This window comes from Scaptodrosophila lebanonensis, unplaced genomic scaffold, assembly GCF_003285725.1.
Source record: "Scaptodrosophila lebanonensis strain 11010-0011.00,11010-0021.00 unplaced genomic scaffold, SlebRS2 tig00000053-arrow-pilon, whole genome shotgun sequence".
Classification (NCBI taxonomy): Eukaryota; Metazoa; Arthropoda; class Insecta; order Diptera; family Drosophilidae; genus Scaptodrosophila; species Scaptodrosophila lebanonensis.
Window position 1 is genome coordinate 4,843,670 of NW_022060548.1, and position 17,663 is coordinate 4,861,332.

The 17,663-nt window shown below is 36.9% G+C and overlaps 1 protein-coding gene across 1 annotated transcript; it reads right to left on the reverse strand.

Moving 5' to 3' along the window:
- Positions 1 to 11,017: 11,017 nt before the first annotated feature.
- On the reverse strand, positions 11,018 to 17,620 carry LOC115623838 (ionotropic receptor 75a). Its single transcript, XM_030518379.1, has 7 exons — positions 17,115 to 17,620; positions 16,811 to 16,991; positions 16,628 to 16,758; positions 16,276 to 16,446; positions 15,071 to 15,989; positions 12,019 to 12,108; positions 11,018 to 11,026 (listed from the first exon to the last, which is right to left on the reverse strand). The coding sequence occupies exons 1-7, from the start codon at positions 17,618 to 17,620 to the stop codon at positions 11,018 to 11,020; spliced, it is 2,007 nt and encodes a 668-aa protein (XP_030374239.1).
- Positions 17,621 to 17,663: the final 43 nt, after the last annotated feature.

Consider the following 17,663-nt stretch of genomic DNA (forward strand, 5'->3'; position numbering starts at 1 on the left):
TAAGTAATTTTATTGATTTAAAGTAAAGCCTAAACATAGTAGGTTTTGCACAATGTTCTCTCTTGATCCAAACAATAATAATATTAAATGGAATGGAGTTTCATAATGAGTATCACGCACCCATCCCTAACGATGTCACTGCCACAACTCGTTTTGCTGTGACCGGGCCAAGTGTTGGACCAACTCGATGCGATGCAGTGCGGTTCGTTCCGACTCCGTTACGCTTGGCTTTGTTTTGGCCGCAGTCCTTCGTGACCAGAAGGCAGCAGCAGCAGAAGGAGCAGGAGTGTGTCGAGGTCAGGGGGCAGCGGACTAGGTAGTTGCTATCCATCTGCAGTTGAGAGCGTGCATAAATTATTCATTTGTAATGTGGAGCACAGTGGTCGTGTCTGGTGCGAGCATTGCTCTCTCAGCTGGTAGCTGGGCTTGGTCCGCTTGGTCCTTTTGGGCGGTCCTTTGGCCGCTCGGGGTGCACCACTTTCGGTACAGGATATGACACTGACACTCGGCGTGTTCGCCCTCTACTGGCCCTCCCCAGCTTCAGCCCCAAAACCCCTATCTGCCAGCGTCAACAACTTCCTTGGTGGCAGTCGCTCTTGGCGTTTACTTTGGTTTGTAATTTCCTTCTTGAGTTTGCTGTGCCAGAAGAAAAACACAAACCAAGAAGAGGAAAACGTGCATGGATGGATGAAAAAAGAAAACCTCAAGAAATACACAGCAGCCAGCAAATTACGATTGCAGTTGCATTTTCTGGGGACAGGGTCCTCAACTCTTCGTCTCTCTGCTGCCGATTTTATTTTGGCTTACCACTTCTTCGCATTGGGGAGTCGCTCTTACAGTTCCAAAGTTTAAAGTTTGCGCCCTCTGTCAGTGTGCATAAGTGTATGTGTATCAGTGTGTGTGTGTGTGTGTGTGTGTGTGTGTGTGTGTGTGAGTATGTGCGTGCGAAAAAGTTTCATTTGTGAATTGAAAAATTATTTTTAGTTTCATATGCAGAGTGTTTGTCATTTGCAGGCGGGTCTGCCAACTCATTGACAAAATAGAAACTTGTTGACTTAGTTTCTGCTTCTTTGAGTCGACAGTCGGGAGTCGACATTTCTGCCCCTCGTCTCCCACTTCCGTCTCTACTTGTAGACTGTTGCATGCGCTTCCCAGAATTGTCTGTGCAGCTTCTTTTGCGGCTCACGCAAGCATGAACTGCTGCTTTTGTAGCGCATACCCACACATTTGCACACACACACACAACCACGCAATTGCCAGGCACCCTGAATGTAGGCAACATTTTTTAATTACGTGTATGTTGCGGCTAAATTGTAATACTTTGTCAAGCTTCTGTGGTCTTAAAGTGCAAAAACGAAGCTCGCTTTCATATTAAGATGTTTGCTGATTAATTAAAATGTGGGTTTCACTCTCTATGTGCGGGTTACTTCATTAAAGACTGTGGCTTAAAGCTTAAGGCTGGATAGCAGCATAAAATTGAAGAAAGAAAAATATTCGCAGTTCTTCAATCCATGTGAAGGTAAAGATACCACTCATGGGCTTAATAGAAAGTGTAAAAGAATAATTTATATACTAGAAATTGTAGGATAATATTATTTCGTAAACTACTATCATAAGGCATATCTAAATTGAAATACAGTCAACTAGTAATTTATAAATTGCTTCACCATCTTCCACTACCTCCTAGAAGGCTGCAACTAACCAACTCTCAAATAAAATTACGTAAAGTGAATTAAAGGAAAGTTTCCAGCTGCAATGCTAGGGCACTATTACGGAAAATTCTTGCAGAGCTCTAAAAAAAATGAGTACCAGAAATGAAATTAACGTATGCCAAATTAGAGACAGAACTGCAGGTCCAGGAGCACGTGGCCAAGATAAAACTGCTCGCAAATATATACACATGTATAGAATGTGTGTATGTGTGTGTGAAATGGCAATAGCAGAGAACGTGCGCACATGCTGAGGCAGTGGGAGAAACGTGTGGATGTGGACTTTTAGCAAAAATTAACAGAATTACACTTAAGTAATTAGGAATTTCAAAAACAGTGTAATAAGCGAATGTGCTAGTTGGACATGGACGAGGACGGAAATGAGGACACGGGCAGAGGAGGGCCTGAAATTGTCAACCTAGAGTGGTAGCCACAGATAGAAGGGTCAGAGATATTGCGGGGGAGACATGCATACTGCGAGCAATGTGCTAATCAAATTGCACAGACACACACTCCTATATATACTCGTATGTATGAGAATATAGTATCAGTCGTGCATGATTGCAGTGCTTCGTTGGCTGAGTTAATAAAAGTTACGCAACTGGAATTAAAATATATTTCATGGCATTCAGGTAAAATATTTTTAGCTAGATGTGTTTAAGCAATTTATATATAGAGAGCAGTAGTAATGTAGGTTGTGGAACAGCAAGAGGAACTGACTCCATTCGAAGAATATTTGTTTACATTTTGACAGAGTTAGTGACGTCATTAGAATATTATATTTGCTTACATACAGATGTATATAAATAAATAAATATCATAGAATATCTGTGTATATATATAAATATATATGCGTGCGCTCCATGATTGTAAAATACTAAAACCAAACCAAAGATAAAATAAAACCGGAGATAAGGCAACAAGAAGATTGTGGAATGTTATTTAAAAATTGTGGTTTTGTGAGGAGTTTTTGAGTGCAGCTGGAGCAGCGGCTAAGAATTAAGTCTCACTAAACTGAAATGTGTGTGGTTACAGTTGCCTCTCATATTGCAGCGGAATTTAAAATCCATTCATCAATAATAATTTCAATGATGAATGAGTTTCAGGATAGAGATAGTGGATGGACACTCGCAAAAATTATTCGTCTTGACATGAATATAAACAAATACGTTCCACTCAGAGGTTCCAGGTACATCTTTGCCTAGAGAACTCCTGGCCAAGAGAGCAATCATCAATGTGAAGAACAACGATGAGGTTTGTTTTAAGTCAGCAGTGATATCGGCGCTGAAGATGGCCGCTCACAACCCCCACAGATGTTCAAATGAAATTTACGCAACCTATTTGAGCTATATACTTCCATTGAACAAGAGTTTTGAAGATGAAAGGCAATTCAACAATGCAATTAATTGCCATATTTGTCATAAAGTTTTAGGCGTAGATAGAGTGAGAGATCATTGTCACTTAACTGGGAAATTTAGGGGTGCACCACATACTTGTTAGAAGTGTAATATTAATTACAAAATTGCTTATTTCATTCCAGTGCTTTTCATAATTTTTCGCGTTTGATGCGCATTTGCTTGTGAGGGAACTAAACAAAGTCAACAGTGTGATTAAAGTTCTTCCGCTAAATAAAGATCTATTTCTAAATATACTATACTTATATTTCAAGTCACGACAAAAATTTAGAGAATCGTTTTCTAGACTCTTTTTGTTTTATGGCTGCAAATTTAGGAGCAGCAAATTTTCGAAGTGTTCAACGTTCTTTCCCCAATGAAAAGCAGCTTAATTTCTTACACAGAAAGGGTGTTTTTCCCTATGATTACATAAGTTCGCTTGAATGTTTACAAGAAACTTCTCTACCAGTGAGGGAACATTTTTTCAATCATCTTACGGACAGAGAGTTCTCTATTGAAGATTTTTCGCATGCACAGAATGTGTGGAGCAAAATCTGGGTGATTATATTGCGTTGTATTCAAAGACTAAGGTGTTATTGTTGACAGACGTCTTCAAATATTTTCGTGCGATACTTGTATGCATGAAAACTTATTCATTAGGCCTAGCGCACTATTATACAAAGCCGGAGTTATCTTGGGACGCTATGCTAAAGTCAACCGAAATAAAACTAGAACTATTCACGGAAAGAGATATGCACAGATTTATTGAAGGTGGTGGTTTGGTGCAATGCTGTCGAAGATATTCCAAAGCCAATAATAAATATATGAATGATTAGGATACCACCATACACACACAATATTTAATCCATTTTATTAAATTAAATAGTTTTCTCACATTTTAATTTTGTTATAAATATTTATAAAATACGAGTAGTAATTCAATACTTAATTTTACACACTTTAATTAATTGAGTCAACAAATAAAGTGAAGTAAACACAATAATAAAGTATTTTGAATATACTTGTATTTATCGTATCTTTGTTAGCTCTTCATTGCTGAGAAAAATCATCTTAATATCAGCTTATACGTGTACTTTAAATAAAATTTACGCTGACCAAAACCAAGAACCAAAACTGCAACTGCGGCCCAACTAAAACACCTATTAAGGTCCATATTTTAGTCTCAAGTAAAACTGTTGCAACGTCTATTTTGCTAGTTTTACGTTAATTTTGTTGTTGTTAGTGTTGGAGAGGTGGCTCGCTAGCCGTGACTGCGCTCTGCCACAAAATTGTCAACAAGCTTGCCCTGCGTGGCATGTGCAGCAGCAGCAACAACAACAACAGCAGCAACAAAAATAACAATAACAAGAGCAACAACCAAGAACCGCAGACACGCACGTGCACTGCAAAAAACGGAAGCGGAAACGGCAGCGCGGTTGGCTGTCTCCCTGTGCATGTGTGTGTGTTTGTGTGAATTCTACAAGCTTTGACAATTATTTTGTTACATTTTGTTTGCATATGTATATATGTGCGAATGTGTATGTGTATATATGTGTGAGTGTGTTCATTTTATACAAACGGATATGAAAGTTTGTTTGTACTCCAAAAATGAAATAAAAGCTGAATATTTTGTGTAGAAACGCACATAAGCCATATGCACGTATATACAAGTATAGGCAAGTGTGAGTGTGTGTGTGCCAACTTATGCAAGCGTGTGTGTGTGTGTGTATGTGTATGTGTGTACGTATGCTTAAGCGGATGCACGTATGCACAACATTAACGGAAACGGACTCTTGCGGTGTGAATCATTTTTAATTTATGCGGTTTTATTGACAGCAGAAACATCACAAACAACACTAAACTAACAAATTAATGTAACATGCATTAAAATGTTTTCCCAGAGACCGACCGCTTTGTAGCTTTTTCGAACTCTCAGCACTTGAATAAAATTTAAATTAAGCAAAAGTGTGGTTTACTTATTGTGGGTTAGATTAAAAGGTCATTGAGGTCACAAATAAAATACTTTGCACGAGTGTTGGTTTTATTTTATTGCATTTTGTATTGTTGTTATTAAGTTTGTTATTAGTTGTCAGTATTTGTTAGGTTCGTAATCCCAAAACACTTTTGTACTAATGCACACGATCTTAATCAAAACGATAATGCTGGTCAGCACTTCCAGCTTATAATCGAAAACGGCACCTGGTATTTAAAAAGGGGCTCAAGTTATATTAACTGTGTTGGATTGTTTTACCAAAATATTTACATATTTTCTATGATAATTGATAAACCGATTGACAGACTTTCATTACCTAGGTGGTCAGTATTTCTCTTTTTATACCTACTGGTTCTTGTTAGACTATTTAGGCTGGTTTTTTGTTCAGAATTTTCCATTCATATAAAATAGTTGCAGCAGCAAAGAAATTAAGTTATAAACTCACAAAATTAAAGATATTAAGTAATTAAGGAAAAATAATTGCCATTGTTCTCTACTTAATATTTTTATATTTGAATATTATTAACAATGCTGTTTAAGATCCACATTCAAATAATAAATAAAAATTATTTTATTGTAATCATTAAAGTGATTATTCATATCCCTTATGGTCATCATAAAGCTTACGATTGGTAGTCAACTGTGGCTGTGTACTACGAGATACAATAATTATTATTTATAATATTTTTACTCTGACACTAATTACAATATATCCATACAAGTATTATAGAGATACTTGAAACTTAAATACAAGTCAATAGTGAATTTCTATTAGAAGGTGTCCATCACCTTTTTAACTCAACACATTGCTAACAGGGCCATGGGTAAGCTTTGTTTATTTTACTTTGTATTTATCCATACCCAGTAAATCCTTCCTGTATTCCCACATCTGTCGTCTGTGAACTGTAAAGGCGTGCACATTTAAGCTAGAACCGGTCCTGGCATCAACTACTCTCCAGCTGTAATCACAAAACATTGTAACCACAGTAACGTAACAAATCTGGGGGACCATTGATGTGCCATTTGAAAAGGTTATTCGGCTGCACTTTCCATGCAGATGCCACTCCAAATGCCAACCACATGCTCATAATCAAACCAAACATGACACACACTCCTCGATACGGACGGGACGTGGTCATTGCCATTGCCTAATTAAAATAGCAAATCACCAGCAACGTTCTGACAACAACAAGAACAACAACAGCGGGAAGAGCTAAAACAAAAACAACGACAACAGCGGTCAAACAACATGCGATTGAAATGCAAATTTATGCGTCGCTGGCAAAAACAAACGAAAAATACCCAAAGAATTCAGCGGGCAGACCAAAAACTAAGCGTCAAAATTATGCAGAACACATGCAGACACGCAGCAGCTTACACCCCCTCACGCACACACGCCCATGCACACACATGTACACACATGCACACACATACAAACAAACATGCATACAAAGCTTGCACACGCACACACGCACTACACAATGGCTACCAAAGGCGTTCTGACAAACCAAAATACCTCTCGTTTAGATACTCGGATGACGAAAGGATAATCCGACATATTCGATTGTTTGTTCGATAGTACCGATGTATCTTATACATCGCTTTTTAATTAATATGTGCAAATTTAAGAATTTAACAAATTAAAGTCACAAATAATTTCGTTTTTATGTTCCAATGGGATGACTGACAAACATCCAACTAGGAAATATAATAAGGCAATATTATTATTTTTATTTTCTTCAAAACAAGGATTGAAAAAAAAAAGATAATTTATATAATAATAAGATAATTTTAAATATTCGACAAATTGTTTGTTCCATAGTACCAATTTTATACATCGCATTTAATACAAATTTAAGACGTTAACAAATTAAAGTGAAAGATAATTTTGTGTTCCAATGGGATGACTGACAAACATCCCACTAGGAAATATAATAACGCAATATTATTAATTATTATTATTATTATTTTCTTCAAAACAAGGATTTAAAAAAAAAGAAAACAACAATAAAGAATAATCGGCGCCATTTCAACACATTTATACTATATTGCTTGATTTCTTGCATTTGTGGCATAAGTGTCTCATTAAATCTGTCAAAATACTTCCGCCACCGAGTGTTGATTCAACATGTCGTTTGGACAGGATAAGCAAAGCAACATTGGCGTCCATTTTACAGTGCCCGCTCCCATGGCTTCCATCTATGATAAATTCGTTGGCTGCGCTGCACTTGGCCAGATAGCAAATAAATTTAAATTTGATTAACGATTTGCCATTTTTGGCGTCCATTTGTCGCATCTCTAAATTGATTGGTTTGGTTTGCATTTCACGTCCTTCGCCAATGCACGTTGCAAGTTTTTCACTTGTCGGCAATTAATTTTCATCTCATGCGTTTGCCGACATTGGGTTTTGTTGCGCTTCATTAATTTGTTTGCTCGCTGCCTGCTTGGGCAGAGGGGAAGGGGAGCCAGCTGTCTATTTACTTGCAGATTTATGCAGTAGATTGAATGTTTACTTCCAATCGCAGCAGTGGACACAAAACTATCAAATTACGTGCGCGGTGCCTTATTAACGTTTATTATCCTCGTCAGGAGCGTGCAATAGTGTTAGGGCCTTTGTTTACTCGCTGTCTTTCTGTGTGCGTGTGTGTGTGTGTGTGTGCGTGCGTGCGTGCGTGTGTGCGTAGTACGAGCTTAATGCTCTTGTTCATGTTGTTGCAGGCTAGCAACAATATTCTTGAGTGCCATTGCAACTGCTCGCAGGTAATTGCAAACACAAACACACAATGCCCATCAAGAAATGGAGCTTGCAGTGCTGTTAAGTAATTGAAGAGCCAGTGCGTAAGGAATAGATACAATTAAATTAGTTTGCTTGTCGATCTGCCACTTCAAGCCATTTATTGTTTACTCTTAATACTAGTATATTTTTGTCAAAGCAGTGGTTTCTAATTCCTTATGTTGGTTTATAGTTTTCTTCATTTACCCTTTTTTTTAGGACCATTGAAAAACTACTCGTTAATAAACGTTCGTTAAAATTTGGCACTACTTAATATATTTGTTCGATTATTTTCACTTTATTTTGTAATTTTTAGTTTTATTTCATGTAATTTAGTTTTTGATGTATATATTTTAATCCTTTTATGTTTTGGTCAGAGCAGAATTTTGAAAGTTTTTTAAAATACAATTTTTCTCTCTGTTGATTTATTTTTAGCACAAAACATTTCTCTCCAAGTGCAGAGAAACTTTAGAGGACTTTGTTTTATTCGATTACTAAAAACAAATTGTTAAAAGTTAATTGAGGAAACATCTTTATGGCGTTCTCTTGGCAGGGCAGAGATTTCTTAAAAAAAGGCCATATATTACTATGAATTCGAATTAAAGTTATTTTCTCGAATTGTAGAGTTATGTGTTTTCATTCTTAATTAAATAACAATAAAACTACATACTGACATGAAAGTAGAATGTATGTATACAGTTAAATATGCTTATTTATAATTACAAATTTTAAAACTAATGTCAATGTGTTGCTTCCCTAATTTCTGGCGGCACTAATTTGCAAATATTGGTCAATGCATTTGAATTGCAATTTGTCAACCGGAATCTGGCTGAATCCCATTAGTAACACACAGGAGCGTTCAACTTACTAAAGTTGTTGTTGTTGCTTTTGTTGTTTACTCGTCGTCAGCGTCACACACATGTGCCCCATAAAAGTTTACCACAAAACTCAACAACTTTTTGGCACTCTATGTGTGAGTGTGTTCGTATATTTGTTTGTGTGTGTGTGTGTGTTGTGCCGTTGGCACATGAGTAATTTATTGTGTATCTAATTAATTATTGCTGTCTACAAAAATTGTGTGTGTATTTGCCTGTATCAGTGTCTGCGTCTGCGTCTGTGTGTGTGAGTGAGCATTGACTTAATTGCTGAACCACAGCAGTCATGGCTCTATTAAGAGGCGAATGCGAATCTAAATCAGTTGGCGCCCCGGCAACAGACACAGCCATGATGAATGCGCAATGTTTCTTTATTTTCTCGAAAATTATTTAAATTTATGTGGCAACGGTGCTTGTAAGTGTAGCGCCCGAGGCTACAAACTTACTTACAAACTTTGTGTGTTAAATGCTAGTGAGGACATTTCTGTGCTCTACAAATTTCATTTTGTTTAGTAATATTACTTAAAAATCGTTGAACTGAACACGAGTTATTTATTCATTCACTAAAACAAAATAAATCCCTGATATTATGACTTTTAAATAAAATTTGATACAGGATTTAAAAAGAAGAGGTTTGTTTCTATTCAAATATATAGATAGCTGATTACTCAATTGGCCTAAGAATTGATATAAAATTAAAGCCATTCACAGGTCTTTTTTGGAAACTTGTGCCCTCATATTTAATTGGAAAACTGGATGATGTCGATAAAAAACTGCGGAAAATGCTGTCACTTAAGGAGCGTGACTGAACATAGTTTGTATTGATTAGATGGAGAAAATCTCAACTACTAACGAAATGTTCATTTATCTAGCTTTGGCCAGAACACCGATCAACTGTTGACCACTAAAAGTTTATGCAGCTGACCTGTTTCTATTCGAAATGCATGCTCAAAAGCGCTTTTCTTGCTTCTCATTTTAAAAACTTAGAATGTAACTATTCTTCCGAAATAAATGTATAACAACTCTTTAATTCTCTTCAAGCCATCAACTTGATGTGTTTCGTTTCCAGTGAACGCTTGAGTTTGCAGAATTGTTTCGAAACCGGAACTGCACATATTTTTCAATAAGTAATGCGATCAGGGCAGCTTATAGTATGTGGTCTTTGCTAATTACCATCAAACGGAAGTTTCGTTAACAATAGGAGTAACAACAACACCATCATTTGCAAATCAATATTAATTGCAGAAACTCATTCAACCATAAATTCATTTAAGCGAGAAACACGCAGCTAAACTTATAGGCGCCTCCCTCAAGGACGCATGTAAGTTGTGGAAGTGGCACGAGGAAATGGGCAGCATGCAGGGCACAAGCAACAACAATAACAACAACAACAATCTGTAATATTTTCACAATTTATGCCGGCTGCCTGTCCGATTTCGCTTGCTGCTTAAAAACTTTTGCAACTTTTGCGAACTGCATTCACGCGGCTTCCTGCGCCGACATCGCTGACGGGCTAGTCCTTTCTCCTCCCTCCCCTTCTTCTATTGCCCAGTGCTGTGCACGGCTTCGCGCTTGTGCTCCGTTTATGTTATGTACTTATTATAAAATAATTAAGTCCTTTAGGAAATTATAGTTTTTTTCGCCCTTGCACAACTTTGCTTTCCTCGTTCGCAATCTGTGCGCTATTTTATTTCCTCTACTATTCTGTTACTTTCTGCTTTGCTGTACTTTTTTTTTCTTCGGTTTTTACCGTAACTTGCGTCATGTTTCGCTTTCGCTTTGCACTGTGATTTCTGTGCTTTTGCTGTGTTGCCATTCCACTCTTTACTTAAGCGACAGGCAAAGGCATTTAATATCTTGTTTGCTTAAATAGAAGAGAAAGGCGCTCGGAAAGGTGCAGAAGCGAGGGGAGCGAGCCAGGAGAAATGCTTCAACAATAATTAAACTAAAAAATTCGCCAAGCATGCTTTTAAATTAACATTTTTGGGCAAACTTTTATTTTAACAGGCAGTTCTTGAACAAGTATTTTAGAACTTGAACGGCATACTTTGAAGATCTACACATTCGATACAAAATGTTAGCATCTACCTTAAATGTTACAAGATATTGTAAATTGTTTGAGCAGCGATGCGGAATCCATGTACCAAGCCATCGAAATTATTCAGAGAACTACCAAAGTATCATGCTTCATTAAAATATAGAGTGTTTAAGAAATATAGAGTGTTAAGAGCGCAGATTGAAGCTGCATTGAATTATACGAAGAACATTTAAAGTTAGGTGGACTATTAAAAAGGAAAATAGTTAAATCAAATTAACATAAAAAGGGTTGGAAATGCTTTCAAGTGTCTATAAATTATCATAATACTAGTACTATTGTTTATAATAATTGAAATGCCACTACATTACGGCTAGTTCATTTTCTCTCACCACAAAACAATCATTTTTCCATAAAGTGCCTTAAGCCAGCTGGAGGCATATTGGAATGTCTCAGCAACTTCTGTTTGCAGACGTGGGACAGGCATTTAAACACTTCAAAAACAATATAAATTCATTCTGAGCAGCACAACGGTGGCCAAACTATAACCATAAGCAATAAAATACGCAGCCCAGATACAGATACAAATACAGCCAACAACAAGAACAACGAAGTCAAGAGAAGCGCATAAATAAAGGCCAACAATTGATACTCTGGTTATAGCCATAGCCATAGCTAAAGCAACGACAGCCAGAGAGGCCATCGAACAAATTGCACGAACTTATACAAGCAAAGTGAGTTGGACACAGATAAATATATATATACAAGTATATATATACACACACATCGACTTTTCACAACAAACATGCCGAAACAAGTGGCGTCGTATGCAACACAGGGGTGGACGGATCGGGGCGTAGAGAAATTGGTGCGTAGCTCCCGATTGCAGAGCCGAAGCAGATTCATTTGAATTGCAAAACAAACACAAAACCGTCCGAGCACGCCGCTCAACTAAACGAGCCTAATCATGTTGTAAATTTGCATAATTTGACATGAGCATGGAAGCGAGGTTCAAGTCCAGAAACAAGCCTGCTCGCCACTAAATATGGTAAATATATATATATATTTATATACAATGTCTCTCTCTCGCTCTAGCTGTATATGAGTGTGTGTGTGTGTGTGTGTTTGCAATTGCCAAAATAATAAGGAAAATGAGCAACAGCACTGAAAATGATTCGCTTGTCCTCGACATTGCATAAATGCAGAAATAGCTCGCAGCATAAATAGAATAGCACGAACAATTGGTTTAGTTTTTATTTCGTAGATAAATTGACATTGAATTATAATTAACACATTATTTCCAGAAAGAATTATAAAATTAGGAGATGCCTAACTATTCGTTAATTAGTTCTAATCGGCTCGAGGTGAAATGTCAAATTAAATAACTGTTTTTAGCGGATAAAAAATATTACTAGTACACTTATTTCAAGATATGTTTATTCACTTAAATATTTGTTTGTAGTGTACATTTTAACGACACTAAATAAATAATAAATAAATAATGTACACATGTAATTGGTATACCTTGGATCTTGTTAGAATATACACTTTGAACATACTTTTTTCTTGCAAATTTATAGGTTGGTAATTGAAATATAATTGTTGAAATAAATAAAATATAATAATAAGCCATTTAAAGCTACAAAATAATTTAATTGCATTAAAGGTAACATAACATTTCCAAGATGATCTGAATTGGTGCAATCTATTCTATAACTCGTAGTCAAATGTCTTTCAAGATCCCGATTAGAGTGAAAAAGATCTGAAGGAGATATTATAAATAACAAATTTTAAATAAAAATGAAAAAACAAAAAAACATGTTTAATATACATTTAAAAAACATTACCAATAGACTCACATTACTTGTTGAAATATTTCTGATTCTGTGATTAGATTTCATTACTTATTACTAAGAGGCAGTTAACTTTATCAAAATATAGAAACTTTGTTATTTTGTGCAGAAAGATCGAGTTTTCTTGTCACATTAAAGGGGCCTGCGTACTACTACTACAAGTATATGTCCCATTACTACTAATATTTATATAAATTTATTACAGAAATTGTCTACAAATTGAAACTAAAATTACAACATTTGTTAGTAAAATAGTTGGTGTATAAACAAGTGTATATAAACCATTCATAATTCTTTACATTATTGTTCTATTAGATATCAGCTTTGATGTCTCGCTTATTAAGTATACGCCCTGGTACTCGTATTCGCTCGCTCTGTGTGGAAACCTAAATATGCAATCATTCCATTTGGGATAAATGGTGCATATGAATGATACTTCAATAGAAATTGACTTTGATAAACACGCTGGAAATAATGATGACTTTTATGAGCTTTGCAAAACTCTAGTATTCAGCTTTGACTAGAAATGTTCAATTAATTTGATTGTGTGTCGTTGAGAACGTGCATTCGTTTCCTATCTAATTGCAATGGAATTGGTTGCGTCTCAAGCTGCAACTTTTTCCCTATAATGAGTTCAAATTGCTTCCAGCCGCTTCTGGCTTAGCTGATTCGAGAAACCAACGCAATCCCACGCATTGCCACAACGTTTGCCTGTCAGCTCGTTCTCTATGTCAAAATGTCTGCACATATTATGACAACTTAATTGAAGGTTATGCCATGCACATTACAAACGTCTCCTCGAAGTGTGTGTGTGTGTGCAATTGAGTGTGTGTGAGTGTGTGTGTGTGAGTGCATCTGGTATTGCATGCATGGACTGGGCATAATCATAAAGTTTTATGCGTGCACGGAGTACGCAGAACGCTGTGCGCTCAATTGCATTTTAATGTGATTATTTTGCAATTAAATTCTTGATTATTGCAACAATTTGCAGTTTTTTATTATTTCCAGCCATGTGATTGCCAACAGTTGTGCAGTAATGTGCAGTAATGCTTAAGTAGAAGAGAGTATACGTTTCAAGGCAATGCAGCTGATTGACAATGCACTGAAGATGGGAGACAATGACGATATGCATATGGAATAAATAAGCATTACCCCATGAGTAGAAATGAGTCAAGTTTTACATGAAGAGGAATAGTATATACTTGTAATATAAGCAGATATACAAATTGAAGCTTATAGTTCTTTGAAAAATGAATAGTATATAGAAAGATGTTCACATTTTTTCTATTATTTAAGTGAAATATTCAATTTGGATTATTTAAATATTTGAATTTATTTATGTATTTTGTGTAAAGACCTTTCATGATCTCCTATCGCAAAAATACAGCCATTTGATTTAGATTTAGAATATACTATATTTCATTTAAAATCTTAAAATATTTATATTGTCACTTTCTACCTTTGCTTCATTGCTTTTCTTTACTTTTAAGAAAAAAGTATAAGCACATATCATGGTTACTTCATAATTAAGTGTGAATTAAAAGTTCTGTACACTATGATGATATCCAAACAGCTGTTTAGCTGTTCAGCTGCCCAGGACTCCGACTAGGGGAATGGGGAGCAAAAAGGACATGCAAGTGTTTGCAGTTTAATGGAATTTTTAATTTTTGCAATGGCCAGCAGCATTTCATGTCCATCCAACCTACAACACTCGAGATTATTAAAAATGTTTGACTCTTATAAAATATGCAGCAACATTTGAAGCGACACATTTTCGCACACGCTATGGGAGATGGAAATGCAAGCTGGAAGTCCAAGTTTCGCCAACTTGGCAGGACAAAGCAAATTAGCGACATGCGCCAACTGATTATTAAAACATGGGCCACCAATCTGTCCCAGCTTTGTAAGTATGGGAACTAAGTGGCCACTATACTTGTAGTAGTGCTGAGTGCGTGATAATTTTCTCGGTTAAGCAAGTCACGCTAATAACTCAAAGGTGTTTGAATTATTTTCATTCTTAAGATAGTTTCTTAAGATACACTCCTAACATAAATTAAACAACTATTAATACACTGAATAAACAATTAATTTGAAATTTCTTAGACCAATACAAAAAGAATAGAATGATACAAAAAATTTTAATTCTACAGGGAAGAAGTTGGGGTCGAATGGGTTGAAGAGTTTATTATTTGAAACCAAGAATAGAGTAGCTCACAAGGTATTTATTTATATAATATATTTTAACTTGTTTTTATTATTATTATTGTTTACTCAAGTGTTATGTGTGCCACGACTAGACAATTCTGTACTAAATAGTTACTAATTAATTTGAGTCTCGTGAATTTAGAAGCTACGAATTGAAATATATAACTCTCTGATGCCGACAACTTTCACGCGCATCTCTAATGTCCGTGCCTCTGGCGCTGGTATGATGTCGCCCATGAGAACAGCAGCTCTACAAGAAATACGAGTCCACTGCCCATCATGGCCAGCAAAAGGGCAAAAAGTGCCGGCGCGAAGTGCTCCAGATCCACCTCAACTTGTGTCGCTTTGATTAGAGAGCAGTCGGGCTTGGGCACAGTCCACAACTTGTCGTTGTATTGCATCAGTCCTGTCTCCCGCAAGAGCAGCACAGCATGGGCCAAATGTTCCCTCCACGGCGAACTCTTCTGCAGTGCAGAGGCAGAGGTATATGGCGCATTGAACATGATCTCCTGTAGCTGACAAAACTCCTGTTCGTCCAGCAATCCAATGAGCAATCGATACATGCGATCTATGGAGGCATGAAAGGCGAAACCACCGGCATGTATTCTATCCGCTCCCTCACTTATGTTCAGAATATTCTTGGCAGGCGCATGACAAATTTTCTTAGTATAGACATCCCTCACCAACCGATTTGAGGTATTAGTGAAGAGCACGAAATTGTACGAAACATTCTCCATGCCAATGTCCAAGCTACTCGCGTAAAGAGTTTGCAGCGAAACAATGCTACGCGGACTATCAGAGAGCATGGATCCTACAATAAAGGCTCCATAGAACTGCATGATCATGAAGCTAAAAATGCAGCTGGCACAAATGAGCAGCCGAGTGGATATCAGCTGAAAGAGCTCCGTGGCTGGTCCTTGCTGCAGATAGGTCTCCAGAATTGTGAACCAGGCGAAAGCGATGCGCACTTCGAGGTGGTTCTGTGACGACTTTGCGGGCTGCAGTCGTCGCTCCTGATGCACATGAAGGAGCAGCAACAACATGCTACAAAGGATAAGGCCGAGCACACAATACCAGACCGTCACACTCAGTGGCTCGAAGAAGATGTTGCGAATATTGTTGCGGCGTGGATGACGAAACAGAAAGTGAATGCTGATGGAAAATAAAATTAATAGTTCGTCATTCGCATTGTATTCATTGTATGTGCATGCTAAGGTAGCCTTAGTCAAATAATTAAAATATATTAATAACTAATGAAAGATTATTTGCTTGAACTCCACACTTTAGAATCCTGCTTTTTGTGAGCTCTCAATGGATAGAATAGGTGCGCTTTCTTTATAGATTGTACTTAATTGCGGATGAGAAAGGCATTTGGTTAGCTTCTGCTACTATAACTTTTGCATTAAATATTTTAAATCTTATTTACTTCAATACTTACAACTGCGTGTGCAACTCGGGTGAGTATTGTATATAGCGCTGCCGATTTGGCACAAAGCGCATAGGACATAAAGCAAAGTCGGCTTTATGGACTATCAGATCGTGCATAACTCCATACCAGCTGCCATTGGGAAGCAATTCCCCCCAATTATCGGTGAAGCGTATGAACAAGCTGTAAGTTCAAGAGAAATTTACAATCCTTAAAAAAGCGCGCTAAATAAAAATCTTTGTCATGAAATTATACTTTTAAGAAAATAAATATTTCTACTTTAGACCCTTAACTAACTTATATTTTTTTGCCCGATTTTGTTTTTAGTAATTTTGTTAAAAATAAAATTAGATCAAAAACATGCCTAACATTGTAGAGCCGCTCCATGTTCCGCAGCAGCTGATAAGTTTTCCGTTGCATAGGATCCAGTTGCATGAGGTCCTTATCATTGGCCAGATATGCCATATTCTCTAATTCCACTGGCTTCTCCAGTAACTATAAATGATAGCCACTGAATAGATTGATTAAACTGAATTCAAATATATACCGCTGTACTGGTGCGTAGTGTTATATTTTCCATATTCCTACGCCTCCGGATCCAGCTGCTCTTGAAAGTGTCCAGCAACTTGTAGCCGTGTTTCAAGGACCACTCTCCTTTGTAGTTGACGCGCAGTGGAGTCTGCTGTCTGTGATTTATCTTGTATACATCATAGAGCAGCCAGCTGGTGCTAAAAGTTCACATATAAATAATAAATAAATGATTTAAAGAATCTAAATATTTGTACCTAACAACACCTATCATATACCAATTGAATTTTGTTGTAAACTTTTAATGATGTTCTTCCACTCACTTGCCCTGTCGTTGCATAGCCACTGTAATATCTGCATTGATGTTAATATTATAGTCGCCCAATTCCTGCTCAATTAATTGGTCGTCTGTAATTGAGCTTTCGATTCCTGTCTTGAGAATAAACCAAGCCTGCGTGTCGTTAAAAAATCCACCAGTTGAGGCAGCATTGTAAACACGCTTTTTATGCTCGTCACTTGGAAAGTATCCCATAAATATACCCGTTCGTGGCGCCCCATAGTAGAAGAGTTCCTCAAATTTCACACTGCCATTTAAATTGAAGAATTGCACGTGATAATTGGCCAATAATTCGCTATAGCTCCGAACTAGAGTAGCGCTGTTGCCGCCACCGGAGCGCACCACCAGCGCATGCCGCAGTTGCTGCGAGCGCAAAAAATCCACAAAAGCTGCAGTCTCATTGGAATTTATGTTTTCAATTTGCACGCCAAATGAAAACACACACAAAATTATAAGAGGCCATAAAATAATTTTCACTTGCAATCTAATCATTTTATACGACCTCCTTGTTGTTATTGTTCCGCGATATTATTTC

What these genes read in the sequence shown, in the direction of transcription:
- LOC115623838 (XM_030518379.1), bottom strand. Translation starts at nt 17,620, where the DNA reads ATGATTAGATTGCAAGTGAAAATTATTTTATGGCCTCTTATAATTTTG. An exon ending in CACTACGCACCAGTACAGCG is followed by an intron (nt 16,759 to 16,810) that starts GTATATATTTGA and finishes TATCATTTATAG; the next exon opens with TTACTGGAGAAGCCAGTGGA. An exon ending in TAGAGCTGCTGTTCTCATGG is followed by an intron (nt 12,109 to 15,070) that starts GCGACATCATAC and finishes ACGAATAGTTAG; the next exon opens with GCATCTCCTAATTTTATAAT.